This window comes from Berghia stephanieae, chromosome 5, assembly GCF_034508935.2.
Source record: "Berghia stephanieae isolate SIO BIC M18660-M18661 chromosome 5, UCSD_Bste_1.3, whole genome shotgun sequence".
Lineage (NCBI taxonomy): Eukaryota > Metazoa > Mollusca > Gastropoda > Nudibranchia > Aeolidiidae > Berghia > Berghia stephanieae.
Window position 1 is genome coordinate 45026407 of NC_088364.1, and position 14958 is coordinate 45041364.

General features: G+C 36.8%; 1 protein-coding gene across 1 annotated transcript; it reads right to left on the bottom strand.

Moving 5' to 3' along the window:
- Window positions 1-5674: 5674 nt before the first annotated feature.
- Window positions 5675-14920, bottom strand: LOC144973002 (ATP synthase peripheral stalk subunit d, mitochondrial-like). Its single transcript, XM_078914924.1, has 5 exons — window positions 14725-14920; window positions 12287-12383; window positions 9778-9855; window positions 8565-8627; window positions 5675-6101 (listed from the first exon to the last, which is right to left on the bottom strand). The coding sequence occupies exons 1-5, from the start codon at window positions 14844-14846 to the stop codon at window positions 5943-5945; spliced, it is 519 nt and encodes a 172-aa protein (XP_078771050.1). The 5' UTR covers window positions 14847-14920; the 3' UTR covers window positions 5675-5942.
- Window positions 14921-14958: the final 38 nt, after the last annotated feature.

Consider the following 14958-nt stretch of genomic DNA (forward strand, 5'->3'; position numbering starts at 1 on the left):
TTTTTTTTCCCGTTGTCTTACTTATTCCCGTGTGCTTTTAATAAATCTGGTCTTTTTTTACTGTCCCATTGTCTGTCTTTTTACAAGTGCTGTAAAATCCATAAGGCCGTCATCAATACAGTACTTGCTTGATTCTGCAATATGACATGCTATCGAGTGACTAAATTTTATCTGTATAAGTTGTTACCTCCCCTGAGCATTGGATTCTACCACGCTTTTTAGCTTCTCCAAAGAGTATGTGAGAATCCATCGAGTACTGTATTATTTTTGTTGTTGTTATTTAGGATATAAATAATAACAGAACATGAAATGTAAACTAGAAAGTAATCGTTTGCTCTGATGAGGTCAGTTTACATTTCATGAACTTCACTGCACAGCATTAAAAACTACCAAAAAAAAAAAATTAATTATTGTTGTATGTAGAATTGAAAGGAATTGTTTGCTCTGTAGAAGCCAGTTTACTTTCCATGGACTTCACTGCACATCAATTAAAAAAAATTTTTTTGCCTTTTTACAATAAATTAATTTTATTTTTCGAGCAAAAGGTCTAAATTTTTATGGTGGAGATAAAGCTAACACCGCTGGATCAGATGATCTCTAGAATTGAAGCAAGGTTGACTTTATCCATCATCGATGGAACTCACCTAGATAAAGAACAGAACATTTGAGATCAAAAATTGTTGACTTTATGCAGATTCCACTCTATTAACATTCCCGTTAAAAGAAAAATTTATTTTATTTTTTTAAAAATTGAAGCGCATCTGGAACATTTATCTGCAATCGGGAGTTAGGGAACACGGCAACTAGATCAAGAATTCCTGATCAAATCAGGACAGCTGGCAAGTCCGGTTTTCTTTGTCAACAACACATGATGTATAAGATACTAATGATAAATGTGATATGAGATGAGAGGATGGCGTTGTAAAGGCAATACGTAGAAAGCGACTTGTTACTGTAAAAGAAATGTAACTACATGTATATCCGTATATTTCTGTGGTAGTACAGTTTCCAACATTTTTATCATCAGATTTTCTATGATAATAATATACTATCATCCTCTTGATTTAACCACAGTATTTACAGGGGTTAGATGACAGATGTTTCTATTTTCAATGTTTATCAGTTGATTTTAACTTCTTTTTTTCTAAAAAAAAATGAAATGTTTATTTTGGGTGAGTAATTAAACCAGGTGTTTTAATAATTTTCTTATATCCCTTCTTTTTTTTTTTACTTCTCCAACTCTCCCTCCTCTTTTGTTTTGTTTTGGGTTTTTTTGTTTGTTTGTTTTTTCATATTTAAAGATTCTGTAAATTTAATAGGCAATATTTACAGCAGCCAATTTCATTATAAGAAAAAACAAAATTTGTAGAGTAAATTGTGCTCTGTGCAGATATGTTAAAATTAATTGTAGGATATGGCATAAGATATTATATGAAGCACGTGTTTGTAAGACTTATTAAGAGTGCAAAGGAAAATAAAAGCAAAAGATTTTGCAGTGTGATTGGCTCAACCATTTGTCATTTCATAAACTCATTGTCATGGATTTTGTATGATATTGTATTTAGTTTGGGACGAGTGTGTTGAACACCATTATCTCTGATATCGGTTTAATCTTTCTAGATTTGTGTTTCATCTATTTCATTATTTAGTTTCCTTTCAAGTTGTCTAATATTCGTGCATTTATAAATTATGTAACCATGCAAACGCCTTACTTATACTACAGTGAAACGTGTCTATGGCATACATGATTATAGTCCGATGCCATCAATGTCTAATTCTGGAGATAGTGACAAATTAGGGATCGGGTACTGGGTGGGGTTCTTGACCCCCCATTGTGGGCAGAGAGGTGCTTGCTGTGTCTTCTATCCCCCGGTATCTGTTTTCCAATTGTTTTCTGCCTTTGTCTTGGAATGAGATTACTTAGTTTTCTTCCTGACCTTGGCTGGGAGGGAAACAGTCGAATGTATAGTTATAGTTTTGAGAGATGGTATTTTTTCCCTTGTAAATCATATTTAAGCTATATTAAGATCTTTAAAATTGAACCACAGTCGATCAGAAAAGTCCCAAAATTCTCTTTTGGAAATGTAGCATCGACCAGTAATGCTCAGTCTGAGTCAGTTGGTGATATTAAAGAAAATGAAGATTGAAGAGTTGGGTTAATTATATACATTTACAAATTTATTTATCATTTAGAAGAAAAGAGTCGGGGGGGGGGGGGGGGGGAAGAGAGAGAAAGATAGGATGTTTGGGCTCACTCCTTTTTGTACTTTGTATTGAGATCTATGCAGGCTGGTGTAAAGTTATACGTGTCAAGTCTAATGGATGCAAGCCACTTAATGTAATGATTCTCCGATTGATGTCATTTCAATAATTTGTAACTACTATGTATGTACGTACTTTGTACATTTGATGTATTGTAAAACCAATGATGCTGGGTTGTTATTTTGCAATTATTTATTATTATGAGGGGGTATTATTTAAATTACCTATGATAATTTTTTTCTGTCCCCTTGGGTACAAAATAAATTTTTATAATAATGAAATGGAGGAAAATGACTTCTCTTCATTCTATTGTAACTGAACTTACATAATTAGCACATTTCACCTCCTAGTCGTATGATGCCTCTTTTATCTGTGTGAGATCTCTCCACCTGTCTGCTGTCATGGTTTCTGCCATAGAGGGTCTAGATCTTCTGCTTAATCTGTTTTATATTGACTTTTTATATGTAAGAGGTCCCTGCTTAGCGTAATATGAATCGTCATTGTTGGACATTCTTTATATTTGAAAAAAAAAAAATTGAGCTTTTATTAAGCACAATATCCTCTAAACATGCTCATAGCGCTTTATAAGGGATCCCTAGCCAACAGCAACACTTAACATGTAGGATGTGACAGGACGCTTGTGAGGTGATATTACAATTTTTTAGGGCAGAGACACTACAGTTAATGGCGCAGTTAATGTGCTGAGCGAGGCTTGAACTCAGGACCTTCCGATCCGAAAGTGAGTGTCATCTTACCACAAGACCACATAGCCCTGTCCAGATGTGAAACATGCTTACAATATCTGTCACTTTCTCTGGTTGGGTACAAATTCACACATTTGTAAAAAAAAAATAATACAAAATCCGCAGTAAAATCATGTGAGTATACCTGACACACTTGTACCCTCTTTAATGTCTGTGATAAATTATTCCATTACCAGCGGTGTCATCCTGGTATGCTTGAAGATCGCCGTTGTCCATCCGTTCCTTAAAATAAAATACCACTTAATACCCAGCCTACCTTTTGTCTCTAAAATTTTAGAGAAGGTCATTCTAGAACAGCTTCTCAATTATCCCAAGATGAATGGACTTGAAGAGACATTCTAATCAGTGTGTAGAGAAGGCCGTAGTACAGACAGCACTCTCACATCAACGACATATGGTTCTCTTGGATTTGTCTTCTGAAATTGACACCATTGACCAGACAATTTGCCGATGCATCTTGACAAGAGTATTCTGTATAATTGGACTTGCCCTTAAATTTTATCAAACTGATCCTTGGCAGTCTGCTATGGTTAATTGTGTCAAATCGCATAAGCAGGTCTTGAAATTCTGAGCCTTAAGGTACAATGCTGGGTCCTGTCCTCTTTACTGTCTTTTGCTTACTTGTTTGCTTTTACAGTGCTTGCAATACGTTTGTTTTTGTTTTTAAGGGTTTTACGGCGCTAGCAACACATTTAGGTTGTATCAGCGCCAGTAAAAAGGAAGAAAATGGGTTACCGGGAGTCAAAAAGTAAGAGAAAGGGGAATGGTTCAAATAGGGAACAGATGTACATTCCAAGAGCACACTATCAGTTTACTTCGTTTGAGATCACCTAAAATCTCTATAATATAAGCCTCATCCTGACTTAAGCAGAGGATCCCAAAAGGAGGAACACGCTCAAATGCTTACATATCATAATAATATTCAAAACAACAAATATAACACTAAATTAACAGAGATGATTTACAAGGAAAAAATGTCACCTACCAAAACCATAACAATACATTTGATTGTTTCCATCCCAGCCAAGGACAAGACAAAGAAAGCAAGTTGGAAAACATATAGGCGGGGGTGTTAATGATTAAGGACACAGCAAGTGAACTCCCTGCCCACTATGGGAGGTAAAAAAAACAAAAAACTTCCAGACAGACAGCCTTTCTTTTTTTATCACTAAACCTAATCTTGTCACATCATTTCTATGCTGACGACACCCATTTTTATAGCTCTGTTACGAGTGAAAATTCATGATAGCCTTCTGATCCTCATTTGAGCTAGAGCCTTTATCTTACTTTTTGAAGCACACCCATGATATTTTAGCTTTCTCAAAAACTCAATCTTAACTGGCATTAAATGAGCTGTAACTAGCACAATAAAACTACTAAAAATAAAAACCAACAAGTGTCATGTAATTTTAAAATTAAATCATTGTGCAATATAAAGAGAATACGGGAACCCTTCAAAAGTGAATTTTTTTTTTTTACAAAGATCTGAGAAAGTGTGTATAAAATAGTGCCAGACAAAGCAGAGAGAAAAATACACACAAAATATTTTCCTGTATTTTTATTTTTGATTTGTCTGGCAGTTTCATACACACTCTTTTCATATCTTTATCTTACACCATTGCATGCTCCCTAATATGTAAATTGATAGGGTTTTTTGTTTTATCCATCTCAGAATATTACTGTTCTTGTTATTAGGAATTAAAAGCAGTAAAGAAAAAATAAGACAAAGGGGACTGATTAAAAAAGGGAACAGAAGTAGATTCCATGAGTAACCCCAACCAAGAACAAAGACAGAGAGCAACGTGGAAAGGGAAAACATAGAAAGGGAAAGAAGACACAGAAAGAGTGACCTCACTATCCCATCATGGGAGGTAAAAAACATACCCCCCCCCCCCCCCCTCTCATTCTGTGATAACGACAGGAAGTTATTTTGTTTTTAAGGGTTTTACGGCGCTTGCAACACATTTGGGTCATCTCAGCGGCAGTAAAAAGGGAGATTATGGGGTAGTAAATAGTTCTAGAATTACAATTAAAGCACCCAAGAAAAAGTAAGACAAAGGGGAATGGTACAAATAGGGAATTGGTGTAGATTCCAAGAGCATACCATCAATGTACTTAGTTTGAGATCACCTGAAAGTCCCATCAAGACACGAGCACAGGTCCCTACTAAGAGGAATACACTCAAATGCATACATTATAAATTCAAAACAATACAATAATAATACATAACAGAGATGATTTAATTTACAAGGAAAAAAATATCATATCCCAAAACAATAACCATACATTTGACTGTTTCCCTCTCAGCCAGAGCCAGGACAAAACCAAATAATCTCATTCCAAGACAAAGACAGAAATCAAGTTGGAAAACAGATATAGGGGGATAGAAGACACAGCAAGTACCTCTTCTGCCCACTACGGGAGGTCAGGAACCCCACCCAGGACAGGAAGTTACATAGAAGAGGACATGTATAGGTGGACAGAAGAGATAACCAAGTCCGTGTCCTTCATTGACCATACAACTAAAGGAGGAAAGGGTCTCCAAGTCATCAAAACTATGGAGATCAATAGAAGAACAGTAATGTCTAATTTGCAAGTGAGTTATGAAACAAAACACAACAAATTAAAAATATAAAAAAGTCAATCAATTACGATTTTTTTTTTCATTTATTTTATAATCTTGTCCCTAGGTTGACATCAATATTCTTAGTCAATCACAACAAATCTTACATAATATATGGTTAAAAAAATTGTATCAAGCCTACAACACAATACAATCGTCCCCACTTACTATCAGCAAGAGTGCAGCCTGCCAAAATTGAAACATTTGAAACAGTATGCACAAATTGCCTCTTACTCCCATACACACAGTTGCCACATAATAACTGCAAATATCACAAAAAAGTTGTTTGTTGTCTAGTTGACGTATTTGAAGTTGGGGTTGTACGGCTGGTGGGCAGGGTTGTGTGGCCAGATAGTTGGTCTCTCGGGGTCCATAGCGGTCTCTGGGAAGTAGTAGTTCAACATCTCCTCTGTCATCTCACGGTACTTGGGGAGAGTGTCCATCTTCTCCAACTGGTCATTCATAGAAAGTGGACAAAAGAAAACAGTAGGAATTTATATTATAAGAAAAATGTGGCCTCCAATTTCAATACAGCGTGATAAAATGGCATCACCTAGGCATTCTGTGAAAGATAATATAGAGAATCCATCCTACAAAATTCTGGAATCAAAAATGTTGTCCAAGTGAGAAATTGGGGTTTAAAGATCTTGGCCATGTTAAAAGAAAGTGCATGAAATAGGGCTGGAACCCAGGGCCCTAATCCCTTTCCAGTCACCTAACCAATGCCCGCATATCCCCTTGCTCTACCATCCTTATGGAAACTCCTATAGTTATACAGTGGACTCCGGATAAGACGATGCCCAGGGGAACCGAGAAAAAAATCGACTTATCCGAAAATCAACTTAACCGGAGTGTAACCAAATGAGCAAAAACGCATGTGAACAAAGCAACCCAATCTAGAATAAGTATGTCCCTTCATATGGCGCGGTCTCTGTGGTGGTCGTCAGAGGCTCCTACCCCCAATAGCCCCATAGAGGAATCAGAATACATAAAAATCGGAATTTGAGATAAAAAAGCGGAAGCAACTTACTGTTATTGACTATGACATGCTTTGCAGCAGATAATGTAATAGACAATCCAAAAGTACTCAAATGATTAAAAATATAAAATGTGTAAAAATGTACAGATTGTGTAAAGACTAAGAATGGGGTCAAATAATAAAAGAGAACACACAGGTCCTGGCCGTCTGAGAACAAAGTATTGAATGGACGGATTTAACCTTGTCAGGACCCTCCCCCCCCCCCACACACACGCACACACCTAATCAAAAAAACGCGCGTGCCGGTACACACACACATACACACACACACGTACACAGGGCTAAAATTAAATAGGGAAAGAAGCTGACCGTACTCAATAATATTATTACCGATTGGAGCCAACATATTATAATATTACCAAGGTCATTGACCTCACGAATTGGAGTCACAATAATAATAATAATACTTCGGTCAACCCCCCTCCCAAACATATAATATTATCCGACATCAGCAGCACACACTTTGAAGGGACTTATCATTCACAATGTGTGTTGATTGACCATAGGAGATGCTGACGAAAAAAGCCATAGCTCACTTTTTTTTCACTAGAGATTCTTTAAAAATTTTCCTCGATGGGAAAGGTGGAAAGCGGAATTTTTGCTTTTTTACTTTATTTTTTTTTTTTTAGACCCAGCGGAATTTTTGCTTTGAATGTGGAATGTATACCAATTAAGTGAAATTATTCCGCGAAGAGCGGAAGGGTAGGAGCCTCTAGGTCAAGGTCATGCTTCTTGTAAATCGTCGAGACAGAAATAGCTGGTATGCCAATTTCCTATGCGATGATTTTCTGTCGCATGCCAAACTTTCCAAATGCATCGAATCTTCCTTTTCCGCGATAGGTTTGCCATTGTAGTTGTCGACTTGACTTGAATTCTTCTTGATAAAATTGATACTTATTAAGAGGGCCATTACATAGGATGGCCTGGAATTAGAACCAAAAAAATCTTGAACTTGAAGTTGCGACAATGTAAAATTTGAGATGGGGAAATTAAAGTTATTCAATACTGCTTATGTACATTGAACACGGACGTCAGGCAAAGCACCTACATCACATCGATGTGCGCCAATCGTTCGCGGATATTCTTAACCACTTAAAATTCTTACTGGTAGCTTTTTTAACCAATGGAAATACTTGTTTATTTGTGATTTTATTGTAGTCAAGAGTGATAAGAACATCGACTTAAGCGACATCGACTTATGTGGAGTTTTTTCTTTTTCTTCTAATGTTATATAGGAAGAAGGGGGAGGGACCAAGAAAAAAAATCGACTTGGGTAAAAATCGACTTAGGCAACGTCGACGTATCCAGAGTGCACTGTACCAAAAAAACAGACACCTATCACTATTTTCAAATAATTCTGGGCCTATTTAGCCACAATGGCCAAATAATTCCCTCACATTGTCCAAATAACCCTGTGGTTAATTTGAGCACTTGATATGACCACAAACCACTTTCAAAATACATATCAAAAAGAAAATTATCCTACATTTCTATTACTTTAATAAAGACAATAATCTGGAATCTCGAGAGTTCTCTAGAATGAATGTTCCTCAATAATCACGTTCCTGCCCATGGCATGATCAAACCAAACAATATATCCTAAAATTAAACTAAACTAGAAATAACTGTTAATTTTGATTGGTCCATGTGTTAGCTCCAGTATGAATGCTAGTGCAAACAAGCATTTTGTATTGTATTAATGGCATACAAAATTGATTCCAAACAGCTAAAGCGCATTAAGCGTGGTGAATTAGATGAAATTAAATATGTTTATGTTCATATTCATTTATTTCTTTTTAAAAACCAGTGATTCATTTTATGATTCACACACACACACAAACAAAAAAAAAACCTCAACAACAATACAATTACTTACAAAGAGTTTCAATGTCTTCATGTTTTCCTGGGTTTGGGCCACATAAGCTTTGGCTTCCTTTTCCTGGGGAACAGAATGTTGTATTTCAAATGTTAGCTTACTAATAATACCCATTCATTGAATGGAGTTTTATTCATATAACAGCTTAAGAGTTCACGCCACAAGAACTCTACTTACCACTTTATCTTTTTTTTTAAATGTATAACCCCTCACCTAAAAGCAACTAATTATAAACACGAATGGTGGTTAAGTAATGCAATTAAGACACATTTTATTACTCCTCACATAAAAGCAACCAACCTTAGACACATCATAATGTATAAGTATAAGTTATCATATAATTCAGATTTATTCTAAGCATAATTAACAGATTTTATTTATTACAAGGGCTTGTAGTCGGAACATTTATTTTAATTGAGTCTTAAAAGAGGACTGCTGGAGTGAATGGCTCTCCTGTTAAGTAGTCCTTCGGAGCCTTTAGACCCATTAACTTTACTTGAGATCAATCGCAGCCCATTTGTGCGTGAAGTGAATGCCCTACCAACTGAGCTACAGCCTGTTAAGACTGAGATGTAATTCGCATCTAAAGTGGCACCTTGGTCTCTATTCATTAATCTTTCAATGGTTGGCCTGTACTACAATTTCAATATCTGGCGCTATTCGAACAAAAGATTATTGGGTTGAGAGTTTTTTGATTTTTTAATAAAGAAGGCAGGCAACTCTTACATTCAATGGGGCCTGGAATAACTTGGTTTGGACAGAGGCAACTTTGCTCTCACACACAAAAGGTCAAGTTCAATCTGGCAGGTCGAGGTTCCCCCCAACCCCCCCAAAAGTGATTGGGTAGCTGGGTCTGTTAGCGCTGGTGGAAAGTACTTTTTGATAGACTAGTTTCTTATCCAAAAGATAACAAAGCAATTGCAATATTACGCCATCAAAGGGGTAAATACGAATACCAAATGGAATGGAAGCTTCAATTTATTTAATGAAGACAGATGATGTGAACGTTTCGGGTTTCTCCTTTTGTCAACAAGATACAATAGTTTCATTCGTCGTGTCAAGTTCACAAAGAGGAAACCCGAACTATTCAACTATTATCATATATTTCTTCCACCTTCAAGCAGCTACATATATTAAAGACATGTTAAATGTGATAATTAGCAAATTACAAATTGGCCTTGTGTGATATTTGCTCAATGTGAATTTCCCTTACCTTGGTCTGGTTTTCCGATTCTATTTTCTGCATTAAATTGTCTTTGTCTTTGGGATAAGCAATGCTCAAGGACTCATACTATTCATAAAAAGAAAAAGAAAAAAAAAGTGGGGATTAAAAAAAATAAAAATAGTACAACTAGATGTCTAATTTCAAACAAAAGCAAATTGCTTTCATCACTTGCACTCATAACCATAATTCCAAGGCTAGACTTGCTTCATTTATCATCCTAGTTATCACAAAAGTTAAAGTTAAGCTATTTTACTGGCAATGTTCGAGTTCAATCACAATCTAACCAGAGATTATATCAAGCTTTTTCATAAACAGAGCAGAAGCAGCAATGCAACTTGCTGTGCTTCATCGCTCTTGTTGAAAACAAGTAGTTCTGTAGTTACAAGCAGATAAATATCATCATCATAGCTTGTCACTCCACACCGAACCCACCCCACAGCACATGTGGAGCAGACTCTTAGGTCATGATCAGTGCAGCTGGGCCTGTCCTGGCATTCTCTAAGGATGTGTTCCATTGTCTGCTCTGGGCATCCACATGTACATACACTTGTCTCGGCTATCCCCCACATTTGCATGCTACCAGCTGTTCTCCCAAGTTTTGCCATTGCTTTGTTCAGTGTTACCCATTCATTCCTGGGGAGCTCAGTTCTTCTCTCGGATCATCACTGGCTTCATTTGCATGATTGTCCCACTCCTGCAATGTGGAAAGTCTGCATACAGCTGCATGGTCAGGGTTGATGCTTTCTTCCGTCATGAAGCTCTCTCTTGACTTCAGTCTACTTGTCGTTGATTGTGGTCATGGAGGGGGTGCCTTGGGTCCATTTCCTGTTAATATTTCTGGGCTTGAATTGCTATACAGTAAATTATACTAAAATAGTAAAGACTACCAGAAATACTGTTTTGAGCAGATAAATATAAGTATATCAGATTCACATTTGGATTTATTACTCCATAGTGGGACTGAATCCTTCTAAAACGTAATGTCTCCCATTAATTATCTGACTTGAATTCTCCCCTTCAATTCGATGTAAAGAGTGACTTTAACTAGGGCAATTATTCCCTTAGCTTATCACTCTATATGGCTGAGTTCAGTTCATAAAATAGCTTCAGTTAAAAGTTCAGTCAAACCGCAGTAAAACCCACAAGGTGGTAATGTTTGTGCACAAAAAAGTCTCATATTTTATTCTGGTTATTAACATTTAAATGTCGAATGTGGTTAGAATGGGAAAATAAGCCCTTAAATAACAAACAAAAACACCAGAACAAGTGACATTTCTGTTGCTGGAATAAAAACATGAGACTTTCCAATCCAGGGTGTCCACCTGTGCTCTACCTTTAAAAATTATACCAAATCCTGAAAAATCCTACCCTGTTACGGGGGTAAAAATAGCATAAAACTGAAAAAAAAACAAAAACAAAGGTGAACCTAAAATTATTAATCAATCTTGTAAATTCAGCAAAAGATGTACAGTGTGACATGCAACTCCTTTTACAAGTATGAAAACTCCAATGACTTCAACACTGTCCCCATTTCATCAATCTCAAAACTCAATAGAGACGACCCAATACAACTCCCTTCTCTTGGCTTTTAATTCTGCAGGCTCAACTCATCATGCAGGATTACCCTCTTATTATCAGCCAGTCAGTCTTCTGTTCTCCTCTAGGGCTGCTTTGTAACTTTGACAAGCTTTGTTTGAGGAAGATAAAATGTCTTTAGATAAGGTGATGGAATTTTCAACATGTTGGCATATCAGGTGCCAGGCAATGGGTATCACTTTGTGAAGATTTTCAATTGTCACCTCCTTATTGACTGAAAACCCCCATCTCTACAGCATGACTTTTAGCTATAAATGAGTGATGAGGTTCATTCCGACTAATCTTTTTTTTCTCCTTTCTTATTGGGAGGAGGAGGGGAGGCAACTTGTCATTGATTTATCCAAAGCCGAACACTTTTTCTACCAAGGCTTAAAAATCCAATCAAAACCCGACTGTCTGACTTTGCTGGACACCAGTCATTCCAGCCTGAGAACAGGAACAATGTGAAACCTCAGTCATTCATTTCTTCTGCCTGAGGATTCCAATTTAGAAAATTAATATTGCTGCAGATTTCTTTTAGTTGGACCCTCCTCCTTCTCTGATACGACATTGAGGCCAGAGAACCAAAGGAAACATGGATAGGATTGGTGACCAGAAAGATGAGAGAGACAGGACTGCCATGACCCAATCTGCAGCCCTATGTCCCACCCTGGACCAAGAATCCAGTCGATGTGTACGATGTACAATGCAGAATGAGAAGCATACTGTGGCCCCGGCAAAGAGCGCTAGACAAATCTAATATTCTGTTGTTATCATTATTTATTCACTACTATTATAATTATTAAATAAGTGAAGTAAGTTAGTCATTCCAGCATATTGTAAGAATAAAAATAAAAACCTCTATTGTTTAATTTGTTATTTCATGTTGCAGTGAGAAAGGAAGCTGCCTGATTGAACTTACCGACTTTTGGAAGGCATCAGCCATGGCAGGGTTGGGGAGTCTGGCTTTGTAAGCAGAAAAATCGATCTTAGGGAGACTCTCTGGCAAGGAGTGAACCCTGAAAAAGGTAATTTGGGAGATAATAAATATAATAATAATAATAATAATAATAATGATAATAATAATAATACAGGACAAGCCACTTACTTAAAAGGAATTGGACCAAATAATTAGATGAAATTGTCAATATAACCCTATCCCAAAAATGGGCCACACAAATGAAGAAACATGAATTGCGTTCTACCGTAAATTAAAAAGAAACATTACACAATTTTGTTCACCATGACACGCTTCATCAAAAGCAAACAAACCATCACATACCTTTGCCCTCATTAATTATGTGTTGCTCCTCAACATGGTCAATAATAACAGATTGTCATATAAAGGGTGGTGATACACTTGATGCCACTGTTAATTATCAGAATATTTTTTCATTTCAAGACAACAGATGATTTCATTCGTGTTAATAATTTCTATCACAAACAGATGGCAAAATTCCAATTAACCCTTTCAGATGTCCTTCGCAGGTATACCAGCGACGTCTATTATAGTAAATTGCATGAATGTCACTGGTATACCAGCGATCAAGAGTACTGTGACAATGAACATATCTAAATCGAGGAACTCTTTTGTATGGAGTTATGAATGATTTAACAGGGGAAAGATTCTACTTTAAGTTTCAGTTTGTTTTGCTGTGGTCAAGCTACATCGTTTGAAAGCTTGTGATGAGTCTGAGTGAAGAAAAATTAAAAGTGGAGGTGAAGAGAGTGATAGTTCTATGAAATTGTGTTGATAAAGAGGAGTGGGAGACTGACAATAGTAATAGTGACGATGAAAGTGGTTTCAGTGAAGGATGGTGGTGCTAAAGATGTTTAGACCAGTGGTGGTGGGCGGTCAAGGCATGCTTTTTTTACTTTTTAAAATTGTTTTGAAATAACAACTCATATGAGCTCTACAATATCATCAATTATACTACTGCTAATAATGCATGGAATTTATTCCTCTTTAAGAAAATGTATATTTTTATGGGTTTATTTCTTTAAACAAAGCAGATAAATGGCCTAGTGGCTGTCATCCGATTTTTTTTACTTTTTAGTGATGGGTCATAGAAAACATTTCATAGAATTTTTGTTTATGGATGGATTTTAATGATTTATGTCTTATTTTCTTCAGGAATTACTCTATTCTTTGGTGTAGAGGTTTTTTCTTTAAATCTATGACAATTTAGTATATATTTTGATTATGGATAAAATAGGGTATAATTTAGCTTTGGATAATTATAAAAATAGAAATTGGTAAATCAAAATTTCATGATGGCACGTTCATTTAACATCTTAACATTTTAATAAAATTAAATTCAGGGCAAAGCTGTATACCGCATCCATAAAATTCGTTCCAGCAAAATCCTTACTCCAATCTTAGCGGCCATTTTAGGCCAGTTTTGAAATCCAAATGGTGGTTACTACCGGAAATGCAACAGTTTCAGTAAATAACAACGGAGTGTCTACGTACACGGTAACTTTAGGCAGTCTGGTGAGCAGCAGCAGTGGTAGTCAAATTGTGACCCAACTCGCCCATAAGAAAGTTATGACTTGAAATTGCTGTTCGCTTTTACTAAAAGTTTTAAGGGGGGGAGGGGGGGTTCAATTAAAGATGAATAACTTCGTTATAAAGAGGAATATCGCAGATATTTTGATATCATTATTTTCGTCACTAACCGGGCACCTAGCCTCAGGATCTACATACACGGCAACATTTATACATGGTAACCTTGGATCTCGCCTTTAATGGATTAAACTGTATTGTTTGATTTTTAAAAATAACACACACACACACACACACATACAGAGAGAGGTCCATCCATTGCTTGTATTGTAGAGGCAAACCAGTTAGCGTGTACGTAGATCCTGAGGCTAGGTGCCCGGTTACCATGTACATAGACACTGCCAAATAACAAAGGCAAATAGAAAACCAATTTTCAACTTTTCTTCTGCTTATCTGATTCTCACAATTTTGCTATCATTAGTAGAATCGTGTTGAGTTGAAAACCACTCCATAATGATATATCTAGACGTCTAGGTTTCATCGAGCTCAATCCAATATGAATTTTTTTTACCAAAGAACCTACAGAAAGGGGGGGGGGGGGGGGGGTGAAAGTGAAAAAGAGAGCAGTAGAAAGAAAGAGAGTGTGTGCGTGTAGTGTGAGAGAGAGATTGAGTCAGTCTGAGAGTGAGAGAGAGATGGGGGGAGAGAAAGAGAGAGGGGGAAAAGAGAGAGAGAGAGAGAGGGGGGGGGGGGGGGAGAGAGAGAGAGGGGAGAGAGAGAGAGAGAGAGAGAGAGAGAGAGAGAGAGAGAGAGAGAGAGAGAGAGAGAGAGAGAGAGAGAGATGCCGCACTCACTTGCCGAGAAATGAATCATGCTTAGTCTTAACAACTCTGAGCATGTCCATTTCATGTTTAGAGCATACTTTGGTAAACTTTGCCCAATCAACAGCGGATGCTGCAAGTCGTTTAGATGCCATTTTATCAGCTTTCGATTTCCCCTTGAGAAACAAGACCTTGGTAGAGGAGATGTCTTACCGACAGGAAGTACACACTTTATTCGCTGTTGTGGTAACAGCGTTGCTAGCTATT

Bases quoted from the DNA above. Each gene is read 5' to 3' on its own strand.
- LOC144973002 (XM_078914924.1), bottom strand. From the start codon at position 14,846: ATGGCATCTAAACGACTTGCAGCATCCGCTGTTGATTGGGCAAAGTTT. The intron at 12,384-14,724 runs GTGAGTGCGGCA...TACCTTTTTCAG, and splicing joins CATGATTCATTTCTCGGCAA to GGTTCACTCCTTGCCAGAGA. The intron at 6,102-8,564 runs GTAAGTAATTGT...ATGAATGACCAG, and splicing joins TGAAGACATTGAAACTCTTT to TTGGAGAAGATGGACACTCT.